General features: G+C 36.4%; 1 protein-coding gene across 1 annotated transcript; it reads left to right on the top strand.

Moving 5' to 3' along the window:
- Nucleotides 1-441: 441 nt before the first annotated feature.
- Nucleotides 442-15,873, top strand: LOC114471362 (LON peptidase N-terminal domain and RING finger protein 1-like). The gene is made up of 12 exons (XM_028460115.1): nt 442-1,187; nt 3,968-4,086; nt 6,857-6,979; nt 7,091-7,279; nt 8,094-8,211; nt 8,440-8,515; nt 8,980-9,094; nt 10,792-10,913; nt 11,010-11,168; nt 12,874-13,036; nt 13,138-13,287; nt 14,298-15,873. Exons 1-12 carry the CDS (start codon nt 887-889, stop codon nt 14,445-14,447), a joined length of 1,785 nt encoding a protein of 594 aa, XP_028315916.1. The 5' UTR covers nt 442-886; the 3' UTR covers nt 14,448-15,873.
- Nucleotides 15,874-17,406: the final 1,533 nt, after the last annotated feature.

Raw genomic sequence — 17,406 nt, 5'->3', positions numbered from 1 at the left:
CCCCATTTGGGACAACATATGGAAATTAGTCACTGACTACAATCTGGCGTGTTTACATTCAAGTATTTTTTATCCATGTATGACCATTAACATGCACTGTCCCAATCAAATAAATAATGTTACATTGTCAACCTACAAACATGGGGTTGGTTGGATGTTATGTCATGAGCCCCCTCCCCTTGTTGTTAACCTTAGCTGGGATTCCCTACACAGTGGCTGTCATTTCTACGTCATTGTTTATTAGTTATCACCGTTACTGATGAATGTACTTGATAGACTAACCAGCTCATATCTTTATTAGTACAACAACCAATACGTTTATTTGTTTAAAAAAAAAATGTTATGAAACCGCATCGTAGGGTTTCACAACAGGGTGGAAAGCCAAGTTTTCAACCAATGGCGTGGCGCGCCGGGGCGTCACGTGATCTTTATTTATGTAATGTAATGGTGTTACACAGTAACCTACCTTCGTGTCTGACTGCTGCTCAGATGTCTCTAACGAGGTTAAAAGCGAACACGGAGATCTCTAAGGGACACATCTGCACATTAAATGTGTTGTTTTCAGCTGCGTGTCGGACCGGATGCTGAGTGTGTTTTTAAAAGGATATTAAGGATATTTACCCGATGTGTGGAAGATGTTTTTGTTTTTTGTTTTTTTGCCTTAAATTGAAGAGCGGGTTATCTGTGTGTGTGTGGGCTGATGATGTCAGCATTTATTAGCAAACGGTGAGGTGTCAATAGTGTGTGTTTATGAGTTGTACAGTAAGCAGCTGTAGCCATGCTACATGAGAAAACCGTGGGTCACTGAGGAACACACACAGCTGCTGTGAGTGACTTTACAGTGATTATATATAGATATAACCCATATATTACCAAATCATCCACCATGGTGCTGCTGAAGTGTCCGCTGTGTCTGTTCCTGATGTGTGAACCTGTGACCATGACGTGCGGACACTCGTTCTGTCGGAGGTGCACCGCCTCGGGCTTTTTACCGTCCAAATGCCCCTCCTGCACTGAGAGGTTAAAACATAAAGAGGTGAAGGCGATGAAGAACAACGTCCTCATCATCAGCCTGGTGGAGAAGTGTTTCCCTGAGGAGGCCAGGAACCAGAGCCACATCCAGGAGAAGCTCCGAGCCAGCGACTACATGGAGGCTCTGCGCCTGGCAGATGAGGGGCTCAGCTCAGGTGAGACACACAGAAACAGGGACCCCTTAGCTAGAGCTGGGCGATATGGACCTAAACTCATATCTCGATATTTTTTTCTCAAAATATCGATATGCAATATAAATCTCGATAATTTTTTTAAACTTTTTTATTTCAAATTAAGTCTGAACAGAAACACAATTGTACCTTAAATTGGATGATTCCAATACCACACAGGCACATTTACTAACACACAGCTGCACAATATGTGTCTCTTTAGTCATTTTCTACCCTAAAGCAGTGGTTCCCAAGCAGGGGTATGTGTACCCCTAGGGGTGCAGGAGCACATCGCATGGGGTACTCAGAAAGATTTAACAATTAATTTAAGAATAATCAGGAAATATTCCTACTTCCTATCATTTTTTTTTTTTTTTTTTAACAAGTTCACCACAAACTAACAATTAAACTATGGCCGTGTCTACGGGTACGTTAAACGTATCCGTAGACTGCCACTCTATGGATACGCAGCATCCTTCATTGTCCATTTTATGTGATAGGTGCACCACGTGACTTAAAGTTTCGTAATATGTATTTTAGCTCATATTTATTTTTAACTACCATGCAAACTAGCCTGGCGCATTCAGTTTATGTAGGTAGAAAAGCTCCGGAAATGTATAGTCCCAGGGGCTATGGCGTACACTTTCTTAAACTATTGATTAATTAAAAAAAACTATATTTTGTTGTAATTTTTTGTTTGTTTGGTTTGTCTGTTTGCCTACCTATGCTGTAGAGGCCATTTTATCACACTTCTGACAATGGGACACGATAATTGGTTATTTGCTTAATATTGAAGTACAGTAATCACATAAAGGTTGCATGGTGTTTAAAAAAAATAAAATCCATTTTAATTAAACATAAATTGTTTTGAATTTGTAGATTAAACCTTAGGGAACCAAAGTTTGAGACACATTTAGGGGTTTAGCAGAGCCCACTGTTCCACAAATGAAAAAGCATATGACATTATGGAAAGGGTACTTATGATATGAAGAGGGGTACACATTATTTGACCAAAATACAAAGGGGGTACATGGGACGAAAAAGATTGGGAACCACTGCTCTAAAGGACAGCATGTGTGAGTGAGTTCCATCCATCCAGTCCATCTAACTGTGCTTCTTATGCTGTTCTAAGTAGCGAAAGCAGTGACTTCTAAAATTAGTATTTTAATACAAAATGAGTTATAAAAATATATATAAATTGATAAAAGGCGATGTTGTAATTTTCTATATTGTTAAAATAGAAAACTTGTTATATCTTGAATCTCAAAATAGTGCCCAGCCCTACTTTACAGCAGTAGTTCCCAACCTCTTTTGACCCATGTGCCCCCCTTTGTAAAGTTGACAAATCAGGTTTTACCCACTCTTCATATCATAATTTCATATTCTGTTTCATTTTGATCAGCAGACATGCCCGAACAACTTCCTTGTCTTGAACATGGTTCCCTAAGGCTTAATCCACAAACTCAAAATACTTATATATATATACTGTATATATCAGTGACGTGCCGTGAGTAGTAGGGTTGGGTAGGCAGGGCGTTGCAAATCTAAACCACGAACGTCACCAATAATGACAATTTCATATGTTTCGGCTGGCAAGTGTAAATCTAACAAAATCAACACTGTAAAACACCGTTAAAGAAACTTTAACAATTAGTTAATATAGCCTCCATACTCTCCCAACAAGATATATCTCATGACACGGCAGCACATCCATTGTTTGTGTTGGAAACACAGAAACAAGGAGAAAATGACAACAACAACAACTCAGAACAGCCTCAGTGAGACACATCCACAAAGCCAATCCTTCCTTTTGTACCATTCACTGTGGAAAGTACAAAACATTTTCTGACCTTTTTTTTGCCGAAGGTCTGGTAGCTCAGGTGTTGGTCTCCCATCTTCTAAAAGCTGTTGTTTTTCCTCAAAAAAAAAGTTTCTCTATCGTCTCTAGTGCTGTCATCCTGGCTGTAGTGTTGTCCCGCCCACTAGCTAGAGAACGTAGCAGCAGCCACGCTGTATCAATTCACTAATGCACTCTGAACGTAGGTATAGCATTTAGCATAGCGCGGTTACGTCCAAAGGCAGCATAGAGAGCTGCCTTTCTACGTAAAAGATTATAAATATATTATCATTAAAACAAATAATCAAAATATCAATTCACCCTTGGGTAGGCACTGCCTACCATGACTGCACGTCACTGCTATGTATAAAGCAATTTGCCATTAAAAATGACTGCATTCACATGATATAAACAAATGAAAAATGCAAGTCCCTATAAATCAGTTGAGTTTTATTACATTGGTGAATTTGAGATAACTACAATTAAATTATTCAGTAATTTACACAATGATAATTCATGTTTTCTCTGCCATTTGTACTTTATCCTGCGGGCCAAATTGGATGCACTAAAGGGCTGGATTTTGCCAGCTGTTTTTATGAAATGTCCTACTTCTGACCTACTTTTTTGCTCTAGTTTGAGCCTTGTTGTAAGCGTGGCATCATACAGTACAGTATTTGATTTCATAATGCATTTACCAACCTCAGTATTTGGTGCCAGCCTACAGTCAAACATCACCTGACTGGTTTAACAGCTTTCATTAATTACAATGCTTAGTATAGTTTACCTACTTGCTTATGTGTGCTTTATGTCCAACAATGAGTGTCTTCTTACTTGTGTTTTTCAAAAATGAGTAAATACATTGGGAAACGCCTCATTTGACCATTTGTGCCGCCCCTTTTTTCACCTCCCGTTGATGCTCCACCCTCAGCCCCAGACGACCAGAGTTTGAAGTTGTACCGAGCTAAAGCCAACTGTGGCCTGAGGAGATTCACTGACGCACTGACAGACCTCGACATTCTCTGCTGTCTCCGTCCAAACTGGACAGAGGTGGGTAAATGGGTCAGCGTATGTTTTGGTCATTGAATTTTTCGTTCAGAAAAAGGAAATCGAAAAACGAGTGGTTATTTGATTTTCGTTTTCAAATTTAAAAATTAAAGTTGAAATTCAAGGCGTATTTCTTCATCAGGGGTCAAGAAGGAATTAAAAAATACATTAAAAAATTGGTTGATTTTTAATTTTTGTTTTTAAAACCAGGACAAAAACATTATGGTGCGACCGTTGTCACGGTCTGAGTTTACCTCCGTACTGAGATTGTAAGAGAATCTCAGTACGGAGACTGCTATATGACTACAACAGCTTATTATTGTAAAGTTACATTAGGTTAACTGTTATTTATTAAAATGTATTCATATTGAGAAATGGGAAATTAGTGAAAGGAAGAATTAAAAAATTTAATTTTCAATCTCAGCACGGCGGAAGTAGCAAAACTCACAGCGGAACTAGCAAAAATTCAAAACAGGTGTTTTTTTGTTTTTATTCTCTGGTATTTCTGTTTTTTGGTTTTTGAAAAAACAAATATTTTAAATCAACCGATTTTTAAATGTTTGTTTATCCCTTCTTGACCCTGATGAAGAAATACACCTTGAATTTTAATTTTTGTTTTTAAATTTGAAAACGAAAATCAAATAACCGCTCGTTTTTAGTTTTTTGATTTCCTTTTCTGAACGGATAATTCAATAACCAAAACATACACTGACCTAAATGGATCAGTCAGACACGCTGTGGTTAATAATAATTAAAAAAAAAAAAAAAAAAAAAAAAACCTTTAAATGTCATTGTTTGGTGTTCGACATCTTACCTAATCACGTATGAAGTGCCTCTCTGCTGCTCTCCTTTCTGTTATTAGTCTGAGATAAATGTTAACCCTCAATTCACTCTGTTGCTTGGTTTCATAAGCTACTTTATAGCAGTGGACATGTAATGTAGGACACTGCATTTAAAAAAAAAAAAAAGTGTTTCCTGACCATGACCCAATTACATTGGCCTTTTTCCTTGTTTTCATAATTGTTATGTCATTCACAATGTTATGCAAAATGCTACTTATGTCATACTGTAATTTATCTATTTATACCAGCAGGTGGCTCACTGGGAATGTGACGCAGAATAGTGTAGAATACAGAGCTGTTTTCATTGTTTTTTACCTTTAACACATCACATTATAATAAATAGCTTTTTTCTCATTTTAATGCAGATGTGTTACTAAATCCATTCCTATATATATATATATATATTTTATTTATTTATTTTTTTAATTTTTTTTTTTTTAAGCATAAACAGGCCTATTTGAGATTTATTGTCCTGTCTACATATTCAATATAAAGGTAAACAGTTATTCTTCTAGTAATCACTTAATCTATTCATTTTAGTTTTTATTGGATTAATCATTTAAGAGTAATCGCACCTTTTGCCGTCTTTATGTTTCTTAATTGTATCCCACAACAATCTGACAAAAGTTTCTCCTGATCTTTTAAATATAGACATTATTTAAATAAAGACCTAGAAAGCAACAATGCTTAAATAAACGCAACCACGGTGTTTCACTGAACAGTACATTTAGATCCAAATTGAGGTCAAATAAATCTTTACCCCCTAAATTTAATAGTGACAAATACAATTTTGACATCAAACTTAAAAAATAAAACAACAAAGTAGAATTTGACATTTTTTATGGCTGTGATAATGTGCAACGCTTGTTGCTAAGTTTTAACACTGATATCTGTTAGGGGTGTGTCCATCTAACCACATAATGATTCCATAGCAAATACAGCTTCCTTTAAACATTAAGCAAAAAACATTAGTACATTAGTTTTTAATTAATCATGAATAAGTGTTTTATTAATATTTGTTCAATTAAGTTTCTGTTTTAATGTTAAATATTTATTTTTTTATCATATTTCAACAAATATAACAACTTGTTATGAAGCAATTAAAATTTAAGAGGGTACAGAGGGATTTTCTGAATCGGTTTAGTTGATTTATCAGAAAGTTAGTCTTATTAATGGATAATTAATTAATAATCTAGTAGTGTATGACCTCTATTCTTCAGGGATTCTATCAAATTGCCAGAGATTTTCACAATAAAAGTTTAAATGAAAATGTTTCCATTTGACTTAATTTGGATTGTTGTTCCTTAAGGTTACATTAGGGCTGGGCGATTTGGCCTAAAAAAAAAATATTTGAGTTTCGATTCGATTTTTGATTTTTTTTCTTCAGTGCACTTAAAAATGACTGCAGACATCAGACATATTGTCAAAAGTTAAAATGCATAGAACAATCCCAAAATAAAAAGTCAATGAGGTTCTGTTATTTAACAATTTCAAGCTTTAACTTAGGTTTAAGCAAAAGTGCAACAGCAACTTCACAGTAGCTTAAAATTTCTGATTAAGAAATCAGATAACTACATATTTTATAACATATAACATTACAATAAAAAATAATAAACTCTTCCGTTAGCATCTCAGCATAGTGCAAATAAAAAATAAAATATGCCTGTGGCACACATATAGCCTACTCAAAGGGTAAACAAATGTAAACAAAGAGGGGGCTGGCTCACATCGCGCTACGGTAACCCACAAGGACGGAACGCGAAAAAAAAAAAAAAAAAAAAAACTTGAATATGCAAAATAAAAATAGTTTTTGTCTTTAAATTCGACAAATCGATTTTTTTTTTCCCCAGCCCTAGGTTAAATATGGACGCTGAATGTAAATGTGTGTGTTCTGTGTGGTTCTATGTTGATGCTCTGCTCTGTTTATGCAGGGCTTTTTTAGAAAAGGGGATGTATTGCTGGAAATGGGTCAACAAAAAGACGCCATCATCCAGTTTCAGCGTTGCCTACAGCTTCAAGCTGACTTTGTTCCTGCAAAGAGCCAAATCAAGAAGGTTTGATTTCACTCAACCCGTTTTAAAAAAACGTGTCTCTAAATAAACTTTTTTAAATGTGGTTTTTTTTTTTTGGTTCATCCAAAACAACCCGATTCATTACAACGGCAGGTCCTGGAGGCACAAGGCGTATCAGTGCCAGAGGATGTGCACTGTATGTTCCAGGCGGTGTGTGATTACCTTAAAGAGCCTTATCCCATCACTACCCTCAGTGGCTCTCAGGGGCCTGGGAGCACAGAGAGCCTCAATCATTCCTATGGAGATAAGGGAGACACAAAAGGAAGAAAGGAGACACATCAGGTAACGTTATGATTATGGCTGTTTTCCACAAGGCAACAGAGGTGACAGTACTTCGTTACTGTACTTAAGTAGTTTTTTCTGGTATCCGTACTTTAGTATTTGATTTTTCTTTTTTGGCAACTTTTTACTTTTACTCCTTACTTTTTTAAACAAATATTTGTACTTTCTACTCTTTGCATTTTAACAAATGAGCTTGATACTTTTATAACCTTTGAAGATGACGCCACGACATAAAAAGATGCAACATTTTGGGAGTTTGAGCTTTTTTCTGTTAGGCAGGTCCCTTAGTTTTATTGTTAACATTTTCAAGTTTTTAAAAGTATTAAAGTCAAAGCTGCTCTGGGTTTCATTTTTTTTCCCCTTGTAACATTTTATTTACAAATTATATCTTAGACTTAGACTTCCATTATTGTCATTCAAACTTGAACTTTACAGTACAGATTCAAACAATTTTGTTGCACTGGCTCGTATAGCTGGATAAAAACATGATAACAGCAAGTATTTACATTAGGTAAGTAGTAGTAATTATAAAAAAAAAAGATACGATGCAGAAATAAATAGATATCAAAAGGAAAAGCTATGTGTAAGATTCCTATACAGATAAGTATATAACTATGTTTTTGGGGTTCTTAGAACAAATGGAGATGGGTGAAAAATGCATGATATGGGACCTTTAATGTCTCCAATGAAATAAATAAATGAACAAACAAAGTTTTGCTTATTAGCTTTGGAAATGCACAGCTCTGTATTATTAACTGTGTGAATCTGAGTGCAAATATTAACTGATATGTCTATAACTCTATTTGGAACAAAGGTGAAGCATGACACGAGCACAGAGTGCTGCCTCAGCCTCTGCCAAGCCGTTTCCTTCCTTCCTGCTGCTGAGGACGAAGACGATATGATGATGAGGAGGGAAGACGGGCACGACAAGGGTAATCCGACGCTCGGTCGCACACTGTTATTCTGATTTGACCGTCATCTTCATTATCATTTTCCTCATCATAAATCAGCTCCATCACTGTCAACACAAACGGCGTTCTCCCTGACACACAGCAGATGGTTTAAAATGGCAGAATAATTACACCTTGTTGTTGTTCTTCTTCAGAAGGGCAAACTCTACATGAATCCTTCAAGTGTCCTCTTCTTTGTCTGTACATCAGGTGAAAGTAATCGCCAGAGAGAGCAAACTCTGAGTGTTCTCACTGTGTCAGACTTCGAGTGTCCTCTCTGCATAAGGTCAGTGTCCTGGAATACCCGTCTGTACCCATAATGCATTGCAGTCAATCTGCAGCGGTCGTATATCCACTGGATTTTATGCTCAATCTTCTCCCTCTCTTTAGTAAAATTTTAGTAATTTACAGCCTTTTGTTTATTAAATTACATTTTGAATGATTTTAGTTTTGAAATTTTAAATTTCTACATCTGGTATTAATCAACATGACAGTTTATTGCTTCTGACATGACAGTTTAATTTCTTCTCTGTGGTTTATTTCCTTTGATAACTTAGGTTTTATTTGACTTTATACTGAATGTTTCCTATTACTGCTTGTTTTTTGGATTTATTCTTGACATTATTTTCATTTTCTGACCAGTTTTTGTATCAGTGATTTATGAATACAGTCTGAAAAGTCTCACACCTGCTGCACCATACTCGCTTAAAAGCATTTTCACAAACTTGTGTCTCCTTCTGCCTGCTGCAGGTTGTTCTATGAGCCAGTCACTACACCCTGTGGTCACACCTTCTGCAAAAACTGCATAGAGAGAAGTCTGGACCACAACCTCCGCTGTCCACTCTGCAAACAGCCGCTACAAGAGGTGACCACCACCCACAGTTACTCACTTTAACATTGGAACCTTCCCGAAATGAGAAAAAAAAAGAAAATTTAATTTTGTTTGATCGTTAGGGGCCAGACAGAGTATGCTGCTGGAAACCTACAGTTATCCTGTATGTTATTCTTCTTCTCCTGAAGAAATCCTACTTCCCATGTAGAAACGATTACTAAATTTTGCACAAAGGTCCAGTCCCATGCCAGATAGCCTTAGCTGCAAAAAAAGGTTCAAAGTCCTAAAGCCAGCCTCTAACACAGGGGTTTTTAACCTTATTTGAGGTACTGAACCCTGTTAGCTCTATCAGTACATTCACTAAACACTTTGTTATTGGAAAAATCAAATAGGTATATACAGTATGTTATTTGGACACACGCAAGTCTGGGTTTTTTTGCTTGAATGTCATATTTTTGCTAAATACATTTTCAATGTATGCCTTGACATGCTAACAGCTCCTGTAGTAAGTAAGTAATCTTTATTTATAGAGCGATTTTCACAGGTAAAAACCACAAAGTGCTTTACACAAATTTCAGTATCATCCCGTCTAAAGAGAACACGGAAGAACAGTAACAAATAACATGGGAGACAAGAACGGGAGAACTGTGGTTCACCAGGGGCATTGGAGGCGCTCCATATTTAGATGAAAAAAGCAACATAAGGAGAGGTGAGAGGAAAAAAACAGATTATGAACTGAATTCCCAAAAGGAGAAGCAAAGTACAGAACTAGGAAAAACCTCTCAGCTACAAAAACACATAAGATAGCACAGTCACAGTAAAGTGCGTGAGATGGTGGGGGTTGGACATGGGTCTGGACAAAGAGGGGGGTGCAGCGTGCACACACTTCTGTGAGCTGGAGCAGAGGGCCGGCGGAATCCAAAGCAGAGAAGACGTAGACTCAATAAACTTTGCTCTCCTCTGATAAGTCAGGTGTTATGGTTCAGAGCCGAGAGTTCAGCTGGTAGTAAGGGACTGGGAGGGGGAGGGTGAGGACAGAGAGTCACATCTGTAAACATCCCGGTGAAATTGGACACATCCTTGAGCATGTTGGGGGAGGCCAATCAGTGATAATGAATTGTTTTCGTTACAGGTTAGCATTCTTTCCAGTAGCCTTAAAGTCTCTGGTCACAGTAAATCCACTATTGTGGGATCATTATAGTCAGAGTTGTGTCTTGTAGTGTCATGTCTAAAACTGAGCAGGTTAGTAGCAGATTTCCATGTCGCTAGGACTATATGCAGTGATAGTTTTTCCTCTCTTTGTCCTGGGAATTATGAAAATCTATTCAGATTCCACCTGTAACTCACATAACAACTTGATCTATGATCTGCATGTAAACAATCGCCTGAATGAATCCATGTGAATATTCAGTTCTAATGAACATTAGACATGAAATGAGACAAACATAAATATCCATATTTTAATAAATAATAAAAAAATGTTGAACCTTTACAACGTCAAAGCTGGGGTGGAAAGAGAAGGGGACGTCTTTGTAAAGGCTTAGGATTCACCAAACTCAAAGAACTCCAATAGAGTGGGACCACTTTACAACTCTGGAAACTCTGAAAAGTTCCTTTACAGCTTCATAACTTTTCTTCAGCCATGATTTTAAAAACAAAGACTACGCTGCAAAACAAAACATCACTTAGCACAATATTAATCCTCAGTTCTGGTTTGTTTCTTTATGCAGTATTTTAAAAACAGGAAGTACAACCCCACAGTTCTGCTGCAGGACATCGTGGTTGAACTGTTTCCTTCGCAGCTCAGTGAGAGAAAGCAAGTTCATGACGCTGAGATGGCGGAATTATCAAAGTAAGCATTAATATTACAAATGTGTACAGTTTTAATTCTGCATTAAGTCTACTTTTTTTTTTTCTTAATAATTATCTCCGACCTCTCTATTCCTAGCCTTACTAAAGACATCCCTATATTTGTTTGCACTGTGGCCTACCCCGGGGTGCCCTGCCCACTTCACATTTTTGAGCCTCGGTATCGGCTCATGATGCGTCGCTGCATGGACACTGGAACCAAGAAGTTTGGCATGTGCAGCTATGAGCACGGCGAAGGGTACGAAGCACATCATACACAACAAAACACCTTTTTAATGTGTCCGTTAAGCGGACCTCATCTTCAGAAAGCAGTTAGTTACTCTAATGCCTGTGCTGGAGAGTCTGCAGGGACTCTATTTGACATTTGCTCCACTGCGGATCTCACAGCAGGCCTGAATAAGCCCCAGGAGATGTTCAGCAGAGCCACACATGCAATGTTTGAATTAGTCATCGGTGAAATATCAGCGTGGCCTTCAGTCGACCACAGGGTCTGCTGTGCATTTTTTATAGCCTCCAAAATGTTAAGGCTCTGAGCACGAGCTATGGTTTTCCCCAGAAAACACTGATCCAAGTTTAAAGCTGTTGGAGACAATCATTTCATTATTAAATAAAGACCAACGTAGGCCTCGTAGATCATTATATCAAAGATCATTTACTGGAAAGAAATAAGTAAAAAGGTTGAAATTGTAGTTTGAAAGTTTGTTTTGGTCTCCACTGTAAGATAACAATTCAATTCAAAACAGATTTAATGGCCTGAGAAATAAGTTTACATTGTCAAAGCAAGTGTGACATAGAACAACGTACACACCAAAATAATAAATATTAAAAAAAAAATAGCAACATTTGTTTTGTGCAGAATAAAATAGAATAAAAATAGTGTTTCACTATATACAGTATATGTAGAACACAATTTACAAGGTTATGTACAGGGTTTTACATACACACATATGCATCTAGTTATAGAAGTACATACATGTACACAAACACATATGTATATATACATACTAGGCTTGGGCGGTATCCAAATTTTAATACCGTTATACCGCCTCCCTATTTTATCGTGGTATACAGTTTTACCGTGACTAATTAAAAAATATGACGTAAGGCTCAGTGAGCGTTCACACCGAATACGACTGTGTGTCTGTGTCTGTCTACGGAGCCGAATACCATTTCTGTTGTAGTTTGTTCCCAGTATTTCCCTGTGATATCACCTCACTCTGCCAGACATTCAATTTTCAGATTTTGATTATTCCGTTTAAGTCCCAAAATAAACATCCACCATTTCTCAGTCCTTGAAAACATCACAATTTATGTTGGGAAGTCCTTTTGACAGTGTTTTTAATGGCTGCACAAGAAAACACGGTAAGAATGAAGTAAAAACACTTCTCTGCAGTACTTCACATCCCACAATGCAATACGTAAAACTTTTCTGTTTTTCTGTCAAAAAGAGTGTTTACAGTGGAGACCAAAATTAACTTTCATGCAGCAAATTCAACCTTATGCATATTTTTTTCCGAGCAAATGATCTTTGTTTTATTGATCTAATAGGCCTACACTATAGATTTATCTGATTAAAAAAATAAATAAATGTTTTCACCTGTAACAATAAAAGCAAAAAAGTAAAAACATCCTAATATTTGTTCAATCTTCATCCTTCTCGTTATGTATGCATTTGTTTTGTTTTTTAAATTTCTGCCAGAACTTTGTAAATGCATAAAAAAACACTGACATTCTTGATATTTTGTTTGTTCTTTGAGGGAAATGTATTCATACCAAACTTAATATTGCCTAAATATAGTTAATGTTTAACTATTTAAATAATTTACAGTCTTTTTAATGATAAACATACATTTTCAGAGTTGTTAGGAGGCATTTTTGGTGGGTTGTGAAGCCACATGAGTTGAGAACCTCTGCTCTAGAATCTGTTTCCTGTTCTTGATCAGTTTCGCAGGCTATGGCTGCATGTTGGAGATTCATGGTTTGGAGCTGCTGCCTGACGGACGCTCCTTTGTGGACGCAGTGGGCGTCAGCAGGTTCAAAGTCCTAAAGCGAGGACAGAGGGATGGCTACCACACCGCTGACATCGAGTACCTGGAGGACCTGAAGGTCAGACTCTCAGAATATCTCGCTTTTATGTCTTTCCCATGCATTTAAAAAAAACAGTCATTCCTTTGAATCTCTTTTCTCTCTCTCCCTCTTTCTTTTAGGTTGATGGACACGATCTGGAGGTTTTACAGTCTCTTCATGACAGTGTGTATCAACAGGCCCAGGACTGGTACCAGCGCCTGAGCAGCCGTGTGCGTGAGCAGATTATCAGACAGTATGGCTCCATGCCGGATAAAGAAGACGATATTCAGGTCAGGGCCTTTAAAAACTATAACACTTTCTGTTTTCTTTACCATTTGCATGTGATAATATGAAATAAATTGATAACAATAATATATAAATGGGTGTCTCGAACCTATATTGATATAAAAGAAAGAGTATCTGATTAGATCGACCTGCATCTAAAATCTCCAATGCACGCATTCAGAGACATAATTAGTTTTTTAATAGATTTACTGATGTTATTTCAATTTCAGAATATTGTTATGTTTAAGGTTAAAATGTATGTAACCTGTCATTTTTTTTACATATTTACTGTTGCTGACTAATTGATAGCAGTATCAGCCAGTCTGTATAGGGGTGTGCATGGCCATGATTCTGTCACAATACTAAGCAATTTGATATAAATCGCAATATCAATAATTACAAACATCACCTTTACAAAGTACCAAATGGTATGAAATACAATGCATTGCTTTTTTTTTTTAACTTGCAAGAACAAGTAAATAGTAACTAACTGTAATTCCAGTACCAATGTTACAAAACGTGGTAAGTGGTATGTTTATCAAACTGACAAATTACATTTTTCAAAAAAAGTTGAACTTTTGCTTCGACAACAGATTCTGATTCTGTAAAGTTCTCAAATTCTTCTTCTTTTTTTTTAAATAACCACATACATCTATAAATGTGTCCAGTATGTTTTATGCAAATATGCAATAACACTTTTATGCAATAAAATCAACTTCGAAGCTAAAATGCATTTGGGAATGAGGTAGTTGAACAAGGTCTGATGTGAGTCACTGGTGACTGGGCGTTTATGTGCTATGCATATGTTGGTGCTAAAGCATGATTAAATAAATAGATTTAGATATGTTTTGGATTGATACGATAGTCGCACTGTGAAATATCTTAATTTTTTTCTTACAAACTTTTGTCTGTATGGTATCAGAAGTGAAAGAGTTGTATCATGACACTTAGTGTAAACCATTTGAAATTTTTCATCAGTGAATAAGTATTTTCCTTTCTCTCCTTTTCTCTACAGGCGTCGTCCAATGGCCCAGCATGGTGCTGGTGGCTGCTCTCCGTCTTTCAACTCGACCCTGCCTATCAAACCACAGTCCTGTCTCTTACTTCGCTCAATGAACGGCTGGGACACCTGCGTCTTGTTCTTCAGTACTCCTCTCAAAGCTAGAACCAGGTGTGCTGAAGGTCAAACATCACGCGACGCGTGGTAAAGATGACTGTGAATCATAGGGAGACTCTCAAAGCTCATGTATGAATTTCTTACAGAACACATGGCATCCTATAAAAAGCAGGGCTTTGTTGCTTGTGTGATTTTTTTTTTTTTTTTACTGCTCATTTATAGTTTCATTAATACTTAAACCTGTTAGGGCTGACAAACGTTTTAAGTTATTCATGTTTGACAAAGAAAAACCAGTCCAAATATTTCGTGTGTCCAGTGACTGCAAACATGAAGGAAGTCCATGCAATGTCATGAGCCAAAAAGTACAGTACTTCATACTGCCATGTGTTGCTCATTTACATCAGATGTTTTACAATAATTATTAATCATTTTCACAGGGCGATGCAGCTCGGAGGGTCAAAAGTTTGTGTTCCTGCTCCTTTTGATAGCGTTTCTACTTTAAAACAGGGCTCCACTTGTGCTGCTTAAATTACCAATGGTGGCATTTCGATTATTTTGGGGTAAATCCCATTTAAAAAAAAATGTTTGAATAATTCATGTATAGTTTTACATGGCAGCATATGGAGCAACTATTTCTAACGTACGAAAGTTGCATTTTTTTCAACGCCGTTTGATTCACTCAATGGGTGTAAGTAACACGTTTCCTATAGTAGTGTAAAGATAAAGTGTGTATTAACTGTCAATTATGAACACAACTCTGTATGTATTTGTGTTGAATGTAAATAAGTCAATCAGCATCTCAAAAAGCAAATTTGTACATGCTTTTTAAATTAAAATCTGAGGTAATTTTACAGAGGGAAAGCTTAAAAAACAAAAGTGGCCCAGTCTGTGTGCAGCGTCTGACCCTTCTACTCTACGTCCGTCTGGCCTTTCTATCACCATCAATGGTGCCTTTGAGTGTCTGGGCTGATTCCTCACGAGACCTGCAAGTCTTAAATTTCCTGCATGACATGGGTGATGGACTGTGGGATTTTACTCTGGTACAGTGCTACATTCCATGGAATGTCAACCTTTCACAGTTGTGCAATTTATTACCATCAGTTACGAGCGTCACAAACTTTTATTTGTTTTTTACTTGAAAAAAAAAAAAAAAAAAAGCTGCCATAGATGTTAAATGCGTTTTTCGGAATAGTTTGTGTTGTTGTCACTGTGTTCACCATTGGTGTTAATGGAAGCTATGGGTTTGATTTGATTCACCAGTAAAAGCAATACATCTGAACGGACTCTTGTTTTGTGGTTTTCTAAGAACTTTCAAGGTAAGAAAAGTATTGCAGCACAATAAAAATGTAAAAATATGTTAAAGTACGCACAATAGAATATAATACATACACAGGGATGATTAAATTGAACAGTGTTTACAACTTAAGAGAGAGACGAGGAGGAGTTCTACTATGGTCTAGAAATGATGTTGCTCAGTAACATTTCAGGAAATATGGCTTGAACATATGAGAGATGATTTTAAAAGTAGGTTTGATGTGACAATAAATGTAACTTAAAGGTCAGATACTGTAGGTAAAGCTGGATCAAATAAAAAAAAAAAAAAACAAGGTTACTGGGACACTTTTTGAATGTTCTTTTTAATTAAGACTTCTAGAAATACCAACAACAATCTAAATGCAGAATGCAATATCCATTGAATAGATTGTTAATAGCATGTAATCACAGCTTTTCATTGTCTATGAATGTAATATCACTGCAGCACAACAGTGGGAAATAAACTGCTGAGGCATAAAGACTCCCATTGTTGTTTTTGCCCCTTTTCAACCGTCTAATTATCTTTATTTTATCACTGGATTTCTGAAGCATAACACAATATGTACCTTACAAAATTATTATTATTTTTTTAAAAAGTACTTAATTTTTAAGAAATTGCAGAAATTTGGTCACGTGTGTGTGTGCGCTCGCACGCGTGCTGAAGGTTTTTAATGCTCTGCTGCAATAATGTGCCTGCTGAGCACAACATTACATGCCAAATGGAAACAGCGGGATGTAATGCAATTCTCAACATGAGGTAAACTGGTAAATGTAAGCGCTAAAAGGAGTGAAATATCCCTCAGATGCTGATAACAAGGCCCTTTAATTTAAAGTACAGAAAGACAAACTTAACAGCTGTAGCTGCAGGGAGGAATTAGTTGATTTTTTTATTTTATTTTTCCCTTCCCCTAAATGTTAAAAAGACTTGTGTTATACAGGGCTTTATCACCGTACCTGTATAGTACTGTGTGTATTCATGCACACACTAACCCAAAATAAAAGGGATTAGCTACTATCAAAGGCTACTGCGAACACTTAGCTACGAGTCCAGAAATTAGTAATATATACTGTATATATATATATATATATATATATATATTGATGAGGAAGTCTGTTTTGCAAGAATCACAACAACCAGTTTGAATCACTGACTTTATGATTCTTAAGTCTATAGGTGAGAACTTCACTTACTTCACTTTCCATCTTTACGGCATCAGAATTAGCGTCCACCAATATATTGAAGCCAGATACCACAGAACACTTTCAGTGTTCTTGGTTTGAGCTTAAAGAATTATTCAGCACTAAAAAAGCACATTCAGGTATCTCTAATGTTTTGGTTGACCTGTGAATCATAACTCCGTTCATATACTGTATATTTTGAATGAAGTTGCAAAGTTTAGTTTTGTAAAAATAGGCTGGAAATCAGTTTGAAATGTTTATACTGTGACACGTGTTTGGAGTTTTGTTACAATTGAATAAACTAAAGTAAATAGATAGTTTTGTAAAACAACATGAGTTTGATTTATTACATTCCTAGTTATTTTAAATTGGGTGACTGTGAATGTATAGCATCCTGTAGCACACACAGATATTTGGTGTTATTTCGAACAAATGCAATAATACAAAACACAATATTACAATAAACAAAGTATTTGATGCAGATGGCTTCCCTTTAGGTAAAAAAAAAAAACAA

Source organism: Gouania willdenowi, chromosome 10, assembly GCF_900634775.1.
Source record: "Gouania willdenowi chromosome 10, fGouWil2.1, whole genome shotgun sequence".
NCBI lineage: Eukaryota > Metazoa > Chordata > Actinopteri > Blenniiformes > Gobiesocidae > Gouania > Gouania willdenowi.
This window is presented reverse-complemented; position numbering and strand designations above follow the sequence as displayed.